This window comes from Callorhinus ursinus, unplaced genomic scaffold (assembly GCF_003265705.2).
Source record: "Callorhinus ursinus isolate GAN/ISIS: 27379988/994484 unplaced genomic scaffold, GSC_fseal_2.0 scaffold4, whole genome shotgun sequence".
In the NCBI taxonomy this organism is placed as follows: domain Eukaryota; kingdom Metazoa; phylum Chordata; class Mammalia; order Carnivora; family Otariidae; genus Callorhinus; species Callorhinus ursinus.
Genome location: NW_027397066.1, coordinates 118,716,828 through 118,735,365, shown reverse-complemented (window position 1 = coordinate 118,735,365; position 18,538 = coordinate 118,716,828). Strand labels below are relative to the sequence as shown.

The following is an 18,538-nucleotide window of genomic DNA, read 5'->3' as shown; positions in this document are numbered from 1 at the left end:
ATTCGGCCACATGTATTATACTCATACAAAGGAGTTTAGCTGTGAAGTATGTGGAGGGGAAGCCTTATCATTGAGTGACCCCTCCCAGTTATGACATTCAGATTGTAGGACTGTGATGTAGGATATAGGCCCATCAAAGCAACAAGGACTCTGAGCAGGGATAGCAAAATCTGCCTCCGTCAGCCCCCAACTGCAAACCCATCGCCAGTTCTGTGGGACCTGAGGTTTGAGCACAGTATCAAAGCCCTTTGGCTACGCATTTGGTCTCCGTTCTCACAAACTTGGGGATTTTATTGCCCTCCTTAGAGGCCGTTCTAATTGTTTAGCTTCACAGTTGAGCATCTTCTTCACTGAGGTGAATCCTAAAAGCTGGACTCATTTCTTCTCTTATCTCTTTGCGTAAAGTTTAATGGGTATACAATCTTTTAGCTTTTCTTTTCTTCTGTGTCTGAAAAGTTGTGATAACAAAAATAACAATGGCTACAAGCTTGTGTGGAGTTAATTATTTTAAACGAGCAAAGAAGACCAAACACCTGAGACGAAAATGGCTCAGAAATTGGAAAGAAAGCATTCTGCTCTGCTGCAGTTGGTTGGTATTTGGCTCTTTCATTTTCCTCCTGAGTAACATAAGAGCCATTGAGCTCGGAGGACGTGAACATCCTGTACAGGAAATAGATGGCATATGGAGGGGGTGAGGGGGGCACCTGGCAGTCGTTCTTTGAATCCTTCAGTGAGCGTCACTTGAATATATTATAGAAGCAAGTAAAGGGCTGGAAAACAGGCTCTGCTTGGATGGCTTCCAGCACACTTCACAAAGCTCAGGAAAAGCTCAGCCAAGCCGCATGCATTTTATGTTTTCCTGAGGAAAGACTCTGCTTGTTGGTCTCAGGGTTAAGGAGTTTCAGCAAGTTTTTATAGAGACACTAAAACATTCTCTTTATATTTCCCTCTGTCACTGAAAGGAGGCCAGAGGGATAGAATCGAGGATGTGGTCACTTAAGTGTCTGCTGAGCCGGCTAGCTCCCAGAGAGAGGTGTTGGTGCAGTGACTATATAGTGGTGAGCCCCTAGCCACCTAGCTTCATTGGGTGTGTGTGTATGTGTCTCTCTGTGTGTGTGTGTGTGTGTGTGTATGTGTGTTGTATAAAATCTTAGTTGAAATTTGAAGAAATTAAACTCAGAAAAGTGATGTGTGCATTTCAGACTTCTTATTTTGACCAGATAGCCCGGAATGAACACCGCTTCATCCCTGCCAGAAAATGGGCTTTATCATGAGAACAAAGTGGAAATTGTGAAGTAGGGAGAGGCAGGAAGGTGAGGGGGAAGTGACAATGGTCTTAAGACTGTCAAGAGCTGTAACTTTTCTTTTCCCAAAAATATTTTTGAGGAGAAAACTAAAGCATTTACTCTTCCTTTGTGAGAATGATTTGGGATGCTCACTGAAGCAAAAAGCCCATTTATGAACTGACTCCAGCCTTTCTTTGGCCTGTCATACACCATTGTGTTTATTTGAGAACCTGAGATTTACAGTGAGTGAATATTGACAGGGACCAGAACCTGTAGTCATTGCAATTTGCATTTGCCAGTGCAGTTTTTTCTGTATCTGCTGAACTTAAATTGTTTCTTGGCCGGAAAAAAAAAATGTAATGTTACCTTTCTCACTTATACTTTTCTATAGGAAGATTCCTACTATATTTAAGGCATTCTACCTCACTCACAAACTTGTATTTTTCTTGTTTAGAATTAATGTTTTATTATACTGTCATCTGCCTTAAATTTTAGCCATAAAAAGTATATATAATTGTAGTAAATGGAGACACTGGAGTACTGTTAGCATTAGGCAAGCAGCTAACGATGCTCCTAGGTTTAAAATATCAGTGTATTTTTTTCCCAGGCTTTCAGTTTTATTCTATTAAGACTAGAAATCAGGCTCCCTTTTTTGGTATGATTGCAATTTATGAGTAAGAATCAACTGGTTAAATAAGTGTGAGGATAGGTTTGTAAGTGAGTAAGGAAATTATCCTGGTGCTAATGAAGAAATGTGCAAAGAAAGATCTTCAAGAAAAACCAAGAGCTATATTAAATTTTAGCTGTCACTGAGTGTCTTTCAAGAGAAGTAAGTGTACCCTTAAGTTAATTTTCCACTTTCTAATTAGGAAGAGCATATCACACCCTTGACCAGGTTACTGATCTCTTGACACAGAGTATGATGCAAGGTGCCTAAACAACCCACACACGCTATGCGTAAAACCATATAGATCAGGTACTTGAATGGAATAGTGACAACCTAGCTCTAGTTCAGCCTAATAAGGCAGCGCCACCTACTGCACGCAAGCTTTATTTTATTTATCCATAATAAATATGAGCTGAATGGAAACAGCTTATGAGATCTTAAGGATTTATTTCTGCAGCGAGGTGGCCAAGTCTCTGAAGAGAAGCTGAGCTCTACAGACCTAAGCACAAAACAAAATCATTTTGCAGTCTGTTCTCTTCAAAGATGTAAATCTGAGTCAATTTATTGAAATACTTGTTTCTCTAGTGTATATCTGTATGTGTCAGTGAATCAATATATGTATGTAAACATTCATATTGGGAATAATAGAGTGGGAGAGAATGGGAGCTAGAAGAATGAAAATATGAAAAAAATAGGAATAAAGAATATTCCTTTTAGATGTCTACTGATGTGTCTTTTATTCTGAAAATAAGTCTGATGTACCTTCATATGCCCTTTTACATATACTAATGACATAAAAATTAATAATTAGTCAACCTTGTTTAAATTGAACCATTGTTCAAATTTCATCCTAGGCTGCCCACAAGTGAGCCCTTCATTAAATGATTACAGATTTAATAGGCCTTCATCGTATTCCCCTTTCTCTAGAGTTTTTTTATTCCTATGGTAACATGTAATTCTACAGTATTTTAAAATAATAACTCATAATGTTCCTAACATATTTTGCATTGTTGAATCACATAAGCATTTACATAAAGTATTAACGAGAGCACATTTTTTTATTAGGTTGGGGTCATTAATTATTCTTTCAACCATTTTGGTTTATTTCATTTAGTCTATTACAACACAACATAAAATAACTAAGTGACAGTAGATATGGTACAATAGTGATTATGATTCTTTTTATCATTTCCTATAACTCTTCCAAGGTCTGAACTGGTTATTGACCCTTTACATCATTCACGGTGAAGCTTTCACTTTTGTGCTGAGAAGATCATATCATTTCAGATCCTGAATTATAATTAATTTCCAACATACTTTCATTTCTATTAAATTTCTTTGTCATACTACTATTAATTTATTTATATGTTAATGGAATGTCACACAGTCTGGACTGTATAGTATTTGACATTTATCAGGGCCTTGGTTTCCAAATAAAATAAAATATAATATAACTTTTTCCATATCATGGGCCAACATCATGATTATGTAATTGACACAAGTCAGGTATCCAGACATACAAAAAACACAGGTGGTTTGTTTTGTATCCTGATTTGAAGAACGCCTATTTAATTGTCAAAAACTTGATTTTTTTCATACTTGTCTGTATCTTTAACAACTTTTGTTATGGGGCATCTGGGTGGCTCAGTTAAGCGTCTTGCCTTAGGCTCAGGTCATGATCCCAGGATCCTGGGATGGAGCCCCGTGTCTCGCCCCCTGCTCAGTGAGGAGCCTGCTTCTCCCTCTGCCTGCCGCTTCCCCTGCTTGTGTTCTCTCTCTCTCCCTCTCTCTAAGTCTCTCTCAAATAAATAAAATCTTTAAAAAAATAAAAATAAATAAAAACCAAAAACTTTTGTTATACTTATTGTAACTTTACTCATTCACTTAAAACTGAATATCTGCTAAATGTTAGACTCTATGCTAGGCTCAAGGATTAAAACATAAATTCCCTGCTGTCAGAGAGCTCCCTTTCTTGCAGAGCAAATAGTGTGTGGATAGTTCTCGAACAGTAAGAACAAGGAACTGTGGGCACAAAAGTAAGTCACCCAGACTTCAGTAAATGAGGTGGGGGTAGGGGTGGGTGGCAGCAAGATGGGGAAATACACATTGTTCAGTTCACCTGAGACTCAGGACTGCACGTAAGGATTGTTCTGAGAGGTGAGATCAGATAAGTAGGCAGAGTTCAGGTAATAGAGGCTCTTTTATGTTTTTGGACTTTATTCTGGACGCTTTAGTGTTTTTAAAATGTTTAAAGTAGGGCAGTGAGGGAGTGAACGATGGGATGAAATTCAAACTGATTAGAAAGACCCCTCCAGAGACTCTGGGGACACCGCTGAGAAGGGGTCCAAGTAGGGCGTGACTAGAAGGGGAGGGATAGTAACTGATCCAGAGAGTATTGAGAAATGATGAAGACAGAGGGCAAGGGGACGGTGAATGTCTGGTGGGTTCCATAATGGTAGAACGAATTCAACGTCCCAACAAATGTGAAGACCGTAGAAGTCCAGGAAAACCGGTTTCCAACATGCTAAGAGTTTGGTGACACCGCCCACTAGGCCACAGGCAGTCTCCCGACTGCAGGTGAGCCCGCCAAGGAGATCTGCTGTGCGTATGGTAAGTATACCCAGCAGAGAGATCCAGCAGGCAGCTGGCTGCAGACATCCGGAGTTCAGAGGAGAGATGTGGATCAGAGCTCTTCAAATCGAATTATTGTAAAGCCTTAGTAATGTGTGCACCTTGACTAAGAGGAATAAACTCGTTCCAATCTCCAAGACCTTCATCTGTCCCACTGTTCTCACACCCCCTTCCTCCCTGCAGAGGACTGGTATGAAAAGCTATATCCCCTCATCCTTACCCTGAAGGACTGCATGGGAGAAGTGGTGAACCGAGCCAAGCAGTCCCTGACGTTCGTGCTCCTTCAAGAACTTGCATACAGCTTGCCCCAGTGCTTGATGCTGACGCTCAGAAGGGACATCGTCTTCAGCCAAGCAGTAGGTGCCTCTTGGGAGCGCAGCACGGGGCTGGGTGGCTAACGTGTATCCTTGGCGATGGTAGAGGTCTTCTTCTGGTAGTTTCATTTTTAAAGGGATTCTTTGCTTAAAGTTTTGATATCAGTTCTCCTTGTCCATAATAAATATGAGCTGAATGGAAACAGCTCATGAGATCTTAAGGATTTATTTCTGCAGAGAGGTGGCCAAGTCTCTGAAATGTACGTCTGTTTCACGGTGCAGAGAGTCAGTGAGGAAAAGGTCACCCATCCTGTCGTCATATTATGCCCCAGGGTCTCCACACAGAGCACCGTGGAAGGAAAGGGGTGGCTGCCTTGCTCAGAGGTGGCAGCTGGGACTGGCAAAAGGGATCTGTTTGCAATCTCCCATTTATACAGCTCCCTAATGAATCGTAGGGCTGGGCCTCATAATGATCTCTTGTATGTTTTGTTTGTCTATAAAATAAGTTCGCAGGGCAGTAATGCTTAAAGGCAAGATTTAACAGGACCACCTCCATTGCCTTCACCCAACCTATCTCATGACGTCGAGGCTGGTCTCCATCATAATGGCTGTCCTGGGGCCCTTTCTTCTCCCTTCTGCCTCCACACCCACAACTGGTTTTATTGGCTAGTGGCTCAGTCGTTAAGCGTCTGCCTTCGGCTCAGGTCATGATCCCAGGGTCCTGGGATCGAGTCCCACATCGGGCTCCCTGCTCAGCGGCAAGCCTGCTTCTCCCTCTCCCACTCCCCCTGCTTGTGTTCCTGCTCTCGCTGTCTCTCTCTGTCAAATAAATAAAAATCTTTAAAAAAAAAAAAAAAAGCCTGGAGGAAGGGAGACAAAGGAAAGGGAATATTTTAACCAAACTGTCCATGTCCCCCACTAGTTCGTGGATGTTTCACATACTTGAAAAATTTTAATTAAATCCGTGACGCCTCAAAAATCTTAAATATTTTTCAATTAAAGTTTGCTGACCCCAGTCAATTTTTTCAATGACTTTTCTTTTTTTTTTCTTAGCTTGCTGGTTTGGTTTGTGGTTTTATCATCAAATTACACACAAGTTTGCATGACCCTGGCTTCCTACAGCAGCTTCACACAGTGGGATTGATAGTGCAATATGAAGGACTATTAAGTACATATAGTGAGTATTGCTTTAGTACATGTTAAAATCATATTCTCATTCATAAGGATATTTGATCCATAGATTCTGCCGTTAAACATAAAAATGTAAAATAAACCTTTATGACCTAAGCAGTACAGTAATCATGTAACTTTCAGTTCTTTGCATTCATTCACCTTGTAACTGTATTCTTAGCCCCATTATGTTTTGAAAATGGAATTATAGATTATTTCATGGAGTATGAATAGTGGAGTCCTGAGCAGCCGTCTGGCTTTTTTAATATAAAAGGCTCTCTGCCAACATAGTTTCAATGACTGGATTTTTAAAGTCCCAACTCTCTAATGTCTAGAACTGCTCTATTTAATACATAGCCTGGTGTGCCTATTGAGCACTTGAAATGTGTCTAGTCCAAATCAATATGTACTAAACATGCACACCAGATTTCAAAGACTAGTAAAAACTAGTTTTATATTAAAAATTAATAATTTTACATTGATTTATAATTGAAATGATATTTGGGTATATTGGGTTAGAGTAAAATACATTATTAATATTAATTTCACCTTTATAAATTTTACTCTATTAAAAATATGGCTACCAGGAAATTTAAAATTATTTACGTGACCTGCATTATATTTCTATTGGATAGTGTAGCTCTATCTCTATTTCTAGAAATCAAAGATCACGCCTATCAATGGAAAGAAAGCTATGTGATACTCTGTTTCATAAAGGAGTTAACACTTCTCTGTAGCCTTCCAGCAAATGTATACATTCTTTCCCTCCAAGGGTACTTGGACTGCTGGAGTCCACTGAAATGGTTCTTATTTCACTGGTGAAAACCTTCAGCCTCTGAGGAAAAGTGTTTAGAATATATTCACTGCATTCAGAAACTCATTCACTAAAATGCTAAAACAAATCCCAGCAGGGAGATGTAGTACCAAATGACATTTTCTTTAAATAGTATGTTTGTAACAATCTTCCTTTTCCCTTGTGTAGGTGATGAAATCGGAATGCTAGAGGACATGGCTGTTGGCATTTCAGATTTGAAGAAAGTCGCATTTAAAATAATTGAAGCCAAATCCAATGATGTCTTGCCAGTTATAACAGGAAGGCGGTAAGTGGCACCCATTTCCTTGAGACCAAGCTTTGTTAGATATTTGTCTTAACTCCTTATAAAGGAGCCAAGGAAAATTAAGGTTTGGTTTGGAAAATTTTCTTTTGTTCCTTTTTCCCTGTTTGGTGGAGAAATGAATGTAAGTGACATAACGGGGAAGATCTTGAAAAACTCCTAGAAGGCTCATGAATATTTATATATTTGTATGGTAGTGAGGTGAGCATGGTAATGCTCCCCCATGAAATATGAGGCATTCAAAAGAATAGTAGGCGTGAGAAGAACATTTTTCTCTTTATTACTATCTAGTCCAAAGCTCTGGGTGTTTTTACTTTTGCTGGAATAATTTGGTTAATGGCGTCATAATTCTTGAAATGACTTTATATTAAATTCTGTTGAAAGCAGCAACATTTTAGAAAAGATCTATTTCTGTGTCAGGGGCATATACCATTTTTCTTAATTATTTTTGACAATTCACCCAGAGACTGAAATTTCCGAGAATGGTTTTAAATAAATAGCTTTGAGGGTCAGTGAATGATGGGCAAAATATCAGAAATAATTAAGAAAAATGATGGAGCATAGAATAGACCTCCAACAGAAGAGTTACAGCCTATGGTAAATCATTTCAGTCAGAAATCCACCAAATTGTAACCATTCTGACATTCGCGCTTTTAAATGCTGCATGAGGACATATGAAATTTGAAACATTCTTAGATCACAATGAAAAACTATGAATGTGCTAAAGAGAAAGCCCTTTTCATGCTGGAGAGAGATGGAGAAGAAAGTAAGGATAAAAGTTCAAACTAAACTTGCTTTCTTGTGTATAGTAAACATACAATGGTTATTTTAAACTTTGTATGAAGGATGCTCAGAGAAACATGATTGAATGAAAAGTGACTATTTCATATACATCAAGAAAAAATAACCTCATAAAACTAAATATTTCATCTGTGAGCTAGTGCTTAATTTTCCATGTACTGGAAGAAAGAATAAAATTGCCCATATACACACCTGGAAAATAGTACCACTCTGTATTATCAAAAGTGGGGATTATCAAAAGTGGGAAACTGATACTTCTATCACAATTGATACAGGAAGTTTCTCAGGCCATTTGGTATAGTAGAGTACGGATGCTTTTTCTGAGGGAGTTTGCAGGCTGTTTCTAAATTCAAAAGTTACAAATCAGATGTGAGTAGAACTCACAGAATATGCCAAAGTGAGCAGTCTGGCAAACCCTCTCTCCAAACGGCAACATTGCAATTGGACAGAATTCCCAAAAACAGCCATCTTGAGACAAAGGAAATAAGTCAAATGTGCACACAAACTTACAAATACTTATTAATGAAAAACCAGTGGACATTGGTTAAGGCACATGGTGTCCACGGCACTCCTGCCCAGAGTTGCTCCCCTAAAACCCAGCTTGGTCAGCGCAGTATTACTGGGGTAACAACAGGCTGAAGAGACCAGCAGTTTCACTTCCAGAGGGGGCTGACTTGATTTGGATTGGAAAGCAGAAAAAAACACACTCCTGAAAAGTTGTTGGAAACAGTGGTGATTTAGATAACAATTTCGTTCACAATGCGTCAAAAAGAATAATTACATCAGACCAGATTTAACAAAGTACTCTAAGAATTGTACACAGAACACACAAAATCGTGCTTGGAGAAATTAATAAGATCCAATAAACAGAAAGACAGTCCGTGTTCCCAGATTAGGGTACTCGATATTGTTTAGATGGCAGTTCTCCACAAACCGATCTATAGATTCAGAGCAATTGCTTGCTAAATCCCAATAGTCTTTTGTGCAGAAATTGGCAAGCTAAACCTAAAATTTGTATGGAAATGCAAAGGACCCAGAATTCCAAAAACAATTTTATAGAAGGACAAAAGAAGACTTACACTTTCTGATTTCAAAACTTAATATAAAACCACAATAATGGAGACCCTCTGGTACTGGCATAAGTATACACATACAGATCAATGGAACAGACTTGAGAGCCCAGATGTAAACTATTACCTTTAGGGTCAATTGATTTTTGACAAAGGTGCTAAAGTCATTCAACGGAGAATGCAGAGTCTTTTCAAAAACTGTCGCTGTGACAATTGGTATCCATACGCAGGAAAAGTCATTTAGAACCTCAATTTATGCCATACACAAAACTAACTCACAATGGATCATTGGTCTAAATGTAAGAGCTAAAACTATGAAACTTATAGGAGAAAATATTTGTAATTTGGGTTAGGGAAAGATTTCTTAGATACGACCCGAAATTCTAGATTCATAAAATACACAATTCCATAAATAGGATTTAATCAAAATTATAAACTTTTAAGGAGCAAAAATGTCATTATATCATTAAGTAAATGAAAATGCAAGCTGATTGGGAAAATAAATACAAATCATTGATCTAATAAAAGGCTTACATCCAGAATATATAAAGAAATCTTACAACTCAATAATTATGAGACAAAAACCTAATTTAAAAATCGGCAAAGCATTTGAATAGATATTTTGCCAGATAAGATATATGAGTGGCTTATATGCCCATGGAAATATGGTCAGTGCCATCAGGCATTAGGAGAATGCAAATTAAAACCACTGTTAGATACCACTTCGCTCACAATGGAAATCGTCATAATCAAAAAGTCAGACAATAACAAGTGTTCGTGAGGATGTGGAAAACCTAGAACCCTCATACATTGCTGGTGGGCATGTAGAGTGGTGCTGCCACTTTGGAAACAGTTTAGCAGTTTCTTAAAAAGTTAAACCTAAAAGTACTATATGACCCTTAGGTATATATACCTAAGAGAAAATGAAATCATATGTCCACAGAAAAACTAATGTATGAATGTCGATGGCATTATTCATAATAGTCCAAATTGCAAACTATGCCAAGTAGCCATCAGCTTGTGAGTACATAGGCAAAATGTGGTATATCTACACAACAGAATGCTATAAATAGGAATAAAAAGGAATAAACTGCCAATACATGCTACAACATAATGACTTCAAAGTCATCACACTAAATGAAAAATGCTAGATACAAAAGCCTGCATATTATATGATTCTGTTTATGTGAAATAGGTAAAAAAGTAAAATCTGCCGAGACAGAAAATAGATCAGTGGTTTCCCAGGGCTGACGGTGGGATTGGGGTGTGAATGCAAACAGGTATGAGGGATTGTTTTTAAGGTGATGGAAGCGTTCTGAAACTGGAGTATAGTCAGGATTGCACAAGTCTATCAATTTGCTAAGACTCTGAACTATGCACTTAAAATGCATGAGTTTATGCTGGTTCTATTTTAATAAAGCTGACAAAAAGTTACCGTAAAACATTATAAAATGTTTCACCTTCAGAGCAACCTTTACACATGGACAGACTCATTAATTCTTCTCATATTCTTGAAAGACTTGAAATAAATAAACATCAGCCCTGTCAGCCAGGCTTTTGTAAAGGGCACTGAGAGCAATTTGAAAAAGAAAAATAATGTGTCCATTCATCTGAGGGTAGTGCTCACACCCCTGCTTGCTGGATTCATGGTATTTTCTAGTTCTCTGGTTCGGAGCTCAGGTAAGAAACAAATCTGAGTCCATCATCCGGAGGAGTATGTGTCAGTATGGTTATACCAGAAAACTAAAAATATTTTTACAAAGAGACTCACTAATTGTCTGGTGCTTCTTTTCCCAATAACATGCATTACAATCCCAGCACTATATATAGCTCCAGAAACATGGATGTTCATAAATTCTGAGCAAAACTCTCTACATTTCAATACTCAGTTCACACCGCATCAGAAGATGTCAAGTTTAGGGGCACCTGGGTGGCTCAGTCAGTTAAGCAGCCGCCTGTGGCTGATGTCATGATCCCGGGGTTCTGGGATCGAGTCCCACGTCTGGCTCTCTGCTCAGCGAGGAGCCTGCTTCTCCCTCTCCCTCTGCCTGCCGCTCCCCCTGCTTGTGCTCTCTCTCTCTGTCAAATAAAAAATAAAAAATCTTTAAAAAAAAACATATCAAGTTTAAAAATGTACAAGCAGCTCTTCTTGTTGACCATGCTCTGTGAATCCTAACTTAAATTTTCAGCACTGAACATTAGGGGTAATTTTTAATGGAAATTTCCAATGAAGAAAAGCTGTTCCTGTGATATGCTAATGTTGCAAAAATGATCAGAAACCCCCAAAGGTTACATCTTAAGTAATGAAACCATTCCATTTCCATCAGGACATCACAAACAGGGAGGTTCATCAATAATAGTAACAATCAGGCCCTGCTCAAAAGTATCCTAAATGATTTGGTTTGTTAGTGTCCCTATATTGAAAAATCCATCATTAAATTACTTTTCTTATTCTTGAGACTGACTGGGTTTTAAAAATGAGTAAATCAAGAAAATAAATACTGAGTCTCTTATGCACGTGGCCCTGGTATACAAATGAACTAAACATTCTTCCTTTCCTAAAGGAACTCAGAGTAATGGAGAAACATTTTTAAAACTGGAAATAGTTCTTTATGCCAGGTAATTTAATAGTGAAGTGAACAAAATGATACCCCAATGAATTAATAACAGAAAATAAGCAAATAGCAGCCAACAACCTAAATCAGCTCTGTATTCCAACTGTTTGTTTCTTTCCAATGACTCTAACATAACAATGAATGAAATAAGCTTCTTCTCTTTGTCCTCCGCTGTCCTCAGGGAACATTACGTGGTGGAAGTGAAGCTTCCAGCTCAGATGTTTGAGGCACTGCCTTTGCAGATTAAAGAGGGACAATTGCTCCATGTGTATCCAGTACTTTTTAATGTTGGAATCAATGAACAACAAACTCTTGCTGAGAGGTAAGCTTCAGGTAGAAAATTGACACTTCAGTTGTTCTTTTCCGCTGTTATGGGTATGCTGAGCGATTCCCTAAGCTCCTGCACACGAAACTCAGATAGACTCATAGGTACATTTTCCTTTTTATCATACCAAGTCATTCGAGATGGCAAAGAGAAATATTCATATTTCAGGATTCCTGGCCCACATCAAATTTAAACGCGGCAAAGGAATGAGGAAAATATTGATGCCAATGCCAAATTATTTACATGGATTAACTTTCTTCACAGTTCCAAATACCGCGTGTGTGTACCCAATTTTAGCATCGTTTACGTTCATATGTATTTCAGCATTGTAAGCTCAGCCGATTGGGTCAAACTTTTCTGGACCTAAAACACTGTTATTTTTCCCTTTTATTTACAACAATAGTTGTTACTGGGGGAGGTTAGCACATCTTTTCATAATAACCTGCTTAGTCAAACAACAGACGATTGTACACAGTCCTGTGAGTTACTGTCAAAAACACTTTTTTGTGTCTTACATGGTTCAATTGTAGAGATTATTGAAAATGTGAATAAGACTTAAAGTTCATAGAATACATTTTTAAGAGATTCTGGAGAAAAAAGTCGCTATCCTGCTGTGAGGCCTGGCTGGAGAAGATGGGCAGACCTTTTGGAGAGTTTGATAGTCTTCCGTATTTAAAATGCTTCTTGTCCATAATTCACTCTCCAAATGTGTCCTTCCCCCATAGGTATCAGTTAAAAAGCGCCCAACATATTCTTTGCCATGACTTGATAAGTCTGTGTTAAATCTGTACCGATGTCTTTTACTAAATTAAAAATGCCACTACATTTATGTCCTCCTGAATTTCAGTGATGGTCAAGGTGCCTGTTTTTATCTATTCTCTTCCAGTGGTTTTTCCTTCTCTCCCTCTTATCCAAAAGGTATTTCCTGGACAGCATAGGTTTTCATAATTCTCCCTTGTCAGTTACAAAATTAGGGGGCACCTTTGTATTTCATGTTTAATTTCAAATTGTGTAGAAGCCATAAATCTCTTTTCTTATAGTATGCATAAATCAGAATATTATTTTATTCACTGTGTTGTACAAGAAGTTTACTTTGATAATTGAGCACTTTTCCACATCAATACCTAAAGTGAGATTATAGTCCAGTCATCCGAACATATGTGCCTCACAGCAAGTCCAATGGTTGAGGTAAATGATATTTATGAACATAAATTGTTCAATTTGGAGGAAAAAAAACAGCATAGTACTTTCAATTAATTGTCTCTTCTTTAATATACTAGATTACAGAGTGTTTTGGGTTTGAATTAATAAGTTAAGGCCTGTGAGTGTGGTCTTGAAAGAGACATGAGAGTCCCCATTTACAGACTTTTCAAGGAAGAGTTAGCATTGTAGTTACCATTGTATTTTCAAGCCCTCTAAACTACGTTAGATTGCATCATTTATGTCATTGTGACTATTTCATTTGTCAGTCATTTTATTTTAAAAAATCCCTTCTCATGGGGCGCCTGGGTGGCTCAGTCAGTTAAGCCTCTGACTCTTGATTTCGGCTCAGGTCATGATCTCAGGGTTGTGGGACTGAGCCCTGTGTCAGGCTCCATGCTGAGCGCGGAGCCTACTTAAGATTCTCTCTCTCTCCCTCTCCTTCTGCCCCTCCCCCCACTAGCACTCTCTCAGGAAAAAATAAATGAGTGAATAAATAAATAAATATAAAAAACAAAAGTTCCCTTCCTTTCCTTTTCTCTTCTGTCTCTGGCATATTCTATCTATGTGTCTGTGTGTATATATACTTTTTTTGTCCTATCTGGAAGCTATAAAGACACTTAAGACTTGAAAAGGAGACAAAATGGCAAAGTGGAAAAAAATTCAAAGAGAAGCAGGAAGGCTGGCACTCTGATATCAGCCAACTACTGATCTGAGTAAATCACTTCCTCTCTGTTCTCTGAACCTTATTTCTCTGATTCTGAATTTTGAGCTTTACCGGGCAACGTCTATAAGTTAGGTATGCTATGTAATCCAGTTGTAATATTTTACTACATATTTACCCATTGCCAAAATGTATGTTATGTGTATCCGTTCTTAATTAAGTACTAATTACTCTGGGTTACCTTAACAAAATACCTCAGACTAGGTGGCTTAAACAACAGAAATGTATAGCTCATAGTACCAGAGGCTGAGAATTCCAAGGCCAAAGTTCTAGCCAATTTAGTTTCTGGTGAGAGCTCTCTTTGAGTTTTTCTCTGTGTGCTCACTTGACTTCTTTTTTGTATACACAGAGATAGCGAGCTCTCTGGTGTCTCTTTTTATAAGGACACACTAATCCTACTGCATTAGGGCCCCACTCTCATGACCTTTAATTACTTCTTTAGAGGCTTCATCTCCAAACATAGCCACTGGAGGTTGGGGCTTCAAAATGTGATTTTGGGGGGGAGGACACAAACATGTAATCCATAACAATGACGTTACTTCAGCAAGGATAATATTTTTAAAATACCTTTTGATTATAATCTCTGAAAAAGTTTTAAGAGTATATTTCAGAGTTTAGAGAAACTGTCCTGTAGATTTTTCTGGTTCTATATTCCTATTCTCCAAGTTTAACTCAGTATAGATATTGAACACTGACCTTGCACCAGGCACTACTCTGTCAAGCTGTGGGACACAGGGAGCATGCAGTGTAACAAGATAAATGGATATGATCCCTGTCCTAAAAAAAACTTACCATCCCATAAGGAAGCCAGATCAACAAATAATACGTTACAGTTTGACTCATGCAATAGGCAAAGATGTGGAAGGGGCAGAAATAATGGAGGAAAGGAAGTGATTCACAGATGGGAGAGGAATTCATCAGGGAGCTTTCATGGAGTAGATGAGCCTCTCATAAAGCCTGAAGGATGAATTGATCAAGCAGACAAGGAAGATAAGACATTCTAGTTAGAGGGAAAATAGCATGTAGAAAGTCCCAAAGGCATCAATATGCTGCTGGTGAGGGAGAAGAGGGTAACTACATTCCCACAAGGGTTTTTGGAAGCCTTTGTGGAGAAGTTAGATGTGAAACTAAGGAGATTAGACTTGGTCATTACAGAGAGAGGAGAAGCAGTGAAGCTTAGTAAGCTGATATGAAGAAAGGTATCAGAATCACTTCTCCAACATTTCATTTATTGCACATGCAGCTCCTGGCACATAGTCAATGTTAAATAAATATTTGTTGAATGAATGAATGATCTGACCATGGTGTAGAGGGTAGACTGGAAGGGAAGGAGACTGAAGGCACAGTGCTAGAGTATTTGGGAGGCTCTATATCCAGTCTAGAGTGGATATACTTAAACGCCTAATATATAATGACAGTGTTAAAGAAAAAGAAGGAAAGTCTGCCAGACATGTGAAAAGATCAATGAATAGTGAATGTGGTGGCGAAAAGAGAGGAAATCCAAAGGAGTGCCTAGACTTTAACCTGAGTTAACGCAGAATATTGGGGACCTGTTTAATTCTAAACAAAAGGAGGAGGTGGTTTCAGTTTGGGCTTATGTTGCGTTTGAAATGGGGTGGGATAATTCACACTGAAATTTTCAGCTGATATCTAGAAATACAGATTTGGATGGAGATACATATTAGAAGCCATTTACATATGATTCTTTTATAGAGGCACACCTTGACCATAAGTTTAAATCTGGAAAATGCTTAAAGAAAACACAAGGTTAGTGATACACAGGTAGAGTTTTGTGGTGAAGAGGCAGAAGAGCACCAATACAGAGGCTGTCAGCCTTCATGGTGTGGACAGAAAATTAATGTTGGGGGCGCCTGGGTGGCTCAGTTGGTTAAACGTCTGACTCTTGATTTTGGCTCAGGTCATGACCCTCGGGCATCAGAGTGAACCCCGCATTGGGCTCTGTGCTGGGTGTGGAGCCTGCTTGAGATTTTCTCTCTCCTTCTCTTTCTGCCCCTCCCCTGTCTCTCTCTCTGTCTCTGTCTCTGTCTCTCTCTCCCTCCCTTCTCCCTCCCTCTCTAAAAAAAAAAAAAAAAAATAGAAAAAGAAGTGTTGACAGAAGTAGACCACTCTCTAGAGATTGTAGGGGTCTACATGTGCCTACAGCAACTGACAGTGGACACAAGACTGTATGCAGCCGAGTGTCTGCTTTTGATGTTCCGGACCCTCCTCCAGCTGTCATGAGTGAAGAGGAAGATTCGAGGAATGAAAAAGAAGAGGCGGGGTTTTTTTCACTTTAGAAATACAGCCCTGCAGGGGCGGGGAACCTCACATTAACTACATAACAACTATGCACAAGCACAGGAGCTGGTGTTATAGATTAGGTTTTTCATCCAGTTTGCATTTGATGATTGTGAAAATAGTTTGGTGTGTGAACAAGGATTGGTGGGGTCAGGGCCAGTGGAGACTGGAAAGTGTTTAAATAACCAGTGTGCAATGTCGCTTAAGAAAAAGACTCCTTTAGGGAAACTCTTGCTGTCTACCTAAAAAGGAGAGGTAAAACGTGTTGCTTTCAGGACCTTCTTTATAACCTCTAATTGTGTTCTTTGTTCTGTTTTTAGGTTTGGCGATGTCTCTTTGCAGGAAAGTATTAATCAGGAAAATTTTGAACTTCTAAAAGAATATTACATGACATTTATAGAAAAGATGCCACCTGATTGTAAGTATGCCAGTTTCAGAAAGCGACAATAATAATTTCTTTTTTTAAAAAAGATTTATTTATTTATTTATTTGAGAGAGAGAATAAGATAGAGAGAGCACGAGAGGGGGGAGGGTCAGAGGGAGAAGCAGACTCCCTGCTGAGCAGGGAGCCCGATGTGGGACTCGATCCCCGGACTCCAGGATCATGACCCGAGCCGAAGGCAGTCGCTTAACCAACTGAGCCACCCAGGCGCCCGACAATAATAATTTCTTGATTATAAATTCTCAGGACAGGTCAGACATAGAGGTCAATGAGAAAGACGCATGGGGTAAGGATGGGAGAGCAACTCTGAGATTATCTGAACCAAGGATTGCCAAGGTGGCATGGCTGACACCTGCCTTTACTGCCTTGATTGCGCTCTTGATGTCCTGCTGCTCACGCTAGGACATTAATTTCAGTGCCACTGAAAATACCAAAAATCTAAAAATAAGGAACTTCTACTTGGAAATCTCAATTGAGTCTGGTAAAAATTTTATATAATTCTTAACCATGTAAAAGACTTTAATAAGTATTTTAACTTTCTGATTTAGAATCTGTATCAGATAGATTGCACATATACAAGGAGAAAATCAGATAGAATACAAGTTGATACGGCTAATAAAAAGTGATATGGAAGAAGGAATAATTTATTGAATATAGTGATTGCGATATTTATATGAAACTGTTAAGGCATCCAAGCCTATAGAAAGGTATTTTACACTTCGGAAAATTTTTTTTTTAGGTCATTGTTCAGTTCTTTTTTCCACAAAATTAAGCACATAACATTTGAGCAGTTCAAAACCAGAGAATCAAAAATGTGTTTAGAGTTCATCGATAAGCAATATAAATATGTTGAAATATTGAGATATTTACAATGATAAGAAACTTGGTTTTAATAAAGTAGGAAATATTTTCATATTTTAACCAAAAGCTGTAATAAAAGTCTACCTGTCATCTACTCACTGGCAATTTGTTCACTGATCTGAACTTAATCTGAAATACCTTCAGTGGCAGAGTGTTTAGGACTTTTCATAAACCAATGAATCTTGCATCAAAATATTACAATGGTATATGCAAGTTCAAGTGTGGATAGTTAGAAAAATTCACCTGCAGGTTTTTTTTTCTGTTTGTGGTTTTTATATTATTTTATTTCACATAAAATATTATTTTTATGCCAAAATGAGGTTAAGTGCAGAGAGACTTCTTGGCAGCCAGTGTGCTTGTGAATTCTAAATTTAATTACTTAAAAAGTTAATAATATAAACAAAACTATTCTGCATTAGTAACTAATGAAAAAAGTTTTATTTTAACTTGGATGTGGTAGATAATTTTTTTACAAGTGACCTAAAATTTGGATGGAAGTAATTCTCAGAATTCTTATAAACAACTCTATTTCTACCAGTCCTTTCAAGGTATGGTCATGGGACCAGCAGAATCAACATCACCTGGGAACCTGGTAGCAATGCAAATTCTCAAGCCTCTCTGCAGATCTGTTGAGTTTGCCCTGTAATCTGTGTTTTAATAAACCTTCCACATGATTTCTAATCCATACTAATTTTTGTGAACCAATGATATGCCATCGTTACTCAAATTATATATTATATTTAAAAGTAGGTTGTTGGCAAAGTCTGTGAAGGACTTCAGTATTATATATTAAACAATTATGTCATCTTAAAAAGAAATATGTATTAGTCATGAGTTATTGCCTGAGATATGAAAAATCTCTACATTCAAAAAAAAAAAAAACAAAAAACTCCCTACGTTCAAGTCATTTAAACTCTTCCTAAGAACAAAGGTTTAAAAAACCTCATATAATATTCTGCTAATTAAATATAACTAACTAAGTGTGTTTACAACTTGTAAATATACTTCATCCTTGAAAA

General features: G+C 38.0%; 1 protein-coding gene across 7 annotated transcripts in view; it reads left to right on the top strand.

Annotated features, from left to right (window-relative positions):
• Nucleotides 1-18,538, top strand: part of INPP4B (inositol polyphosphate-4-phosphatase type II B) — an 864,684-nt gene that overhangs the window by 747,042 nt on the left and 99,104 nt on the right. For all 7 annotated transcript variants that reach the window (XR_012378034.1, XM_025874245.2, XM_073892293.1 and 4 more), the window contains 5 exons: nt 4,768-4,940; nt 5,952-6,075; nt 7,051-7,168; nt 11,851-11,991; nt 16,537-16,634. Coding sequence is in view for 6 of the 7 variants with exons in the window: in XM_025874245.2 (XP_025730030.1) it covers nt 4,768-4,940; nt 5,952-6,075; nt 7,051-7,168; nt 11,851-11,991; nt 16,537-16,634 (654 nt within the window). In the remaining variant the exon portion in view is untranslated. The remainder of the gene's footprint in view (nt 1-4,767; nt 4,941-5,951; nt 6,076-7,050; nt 7,169-11,850; nt 11,992-16,536; nt 16,635-18,538) is intronic.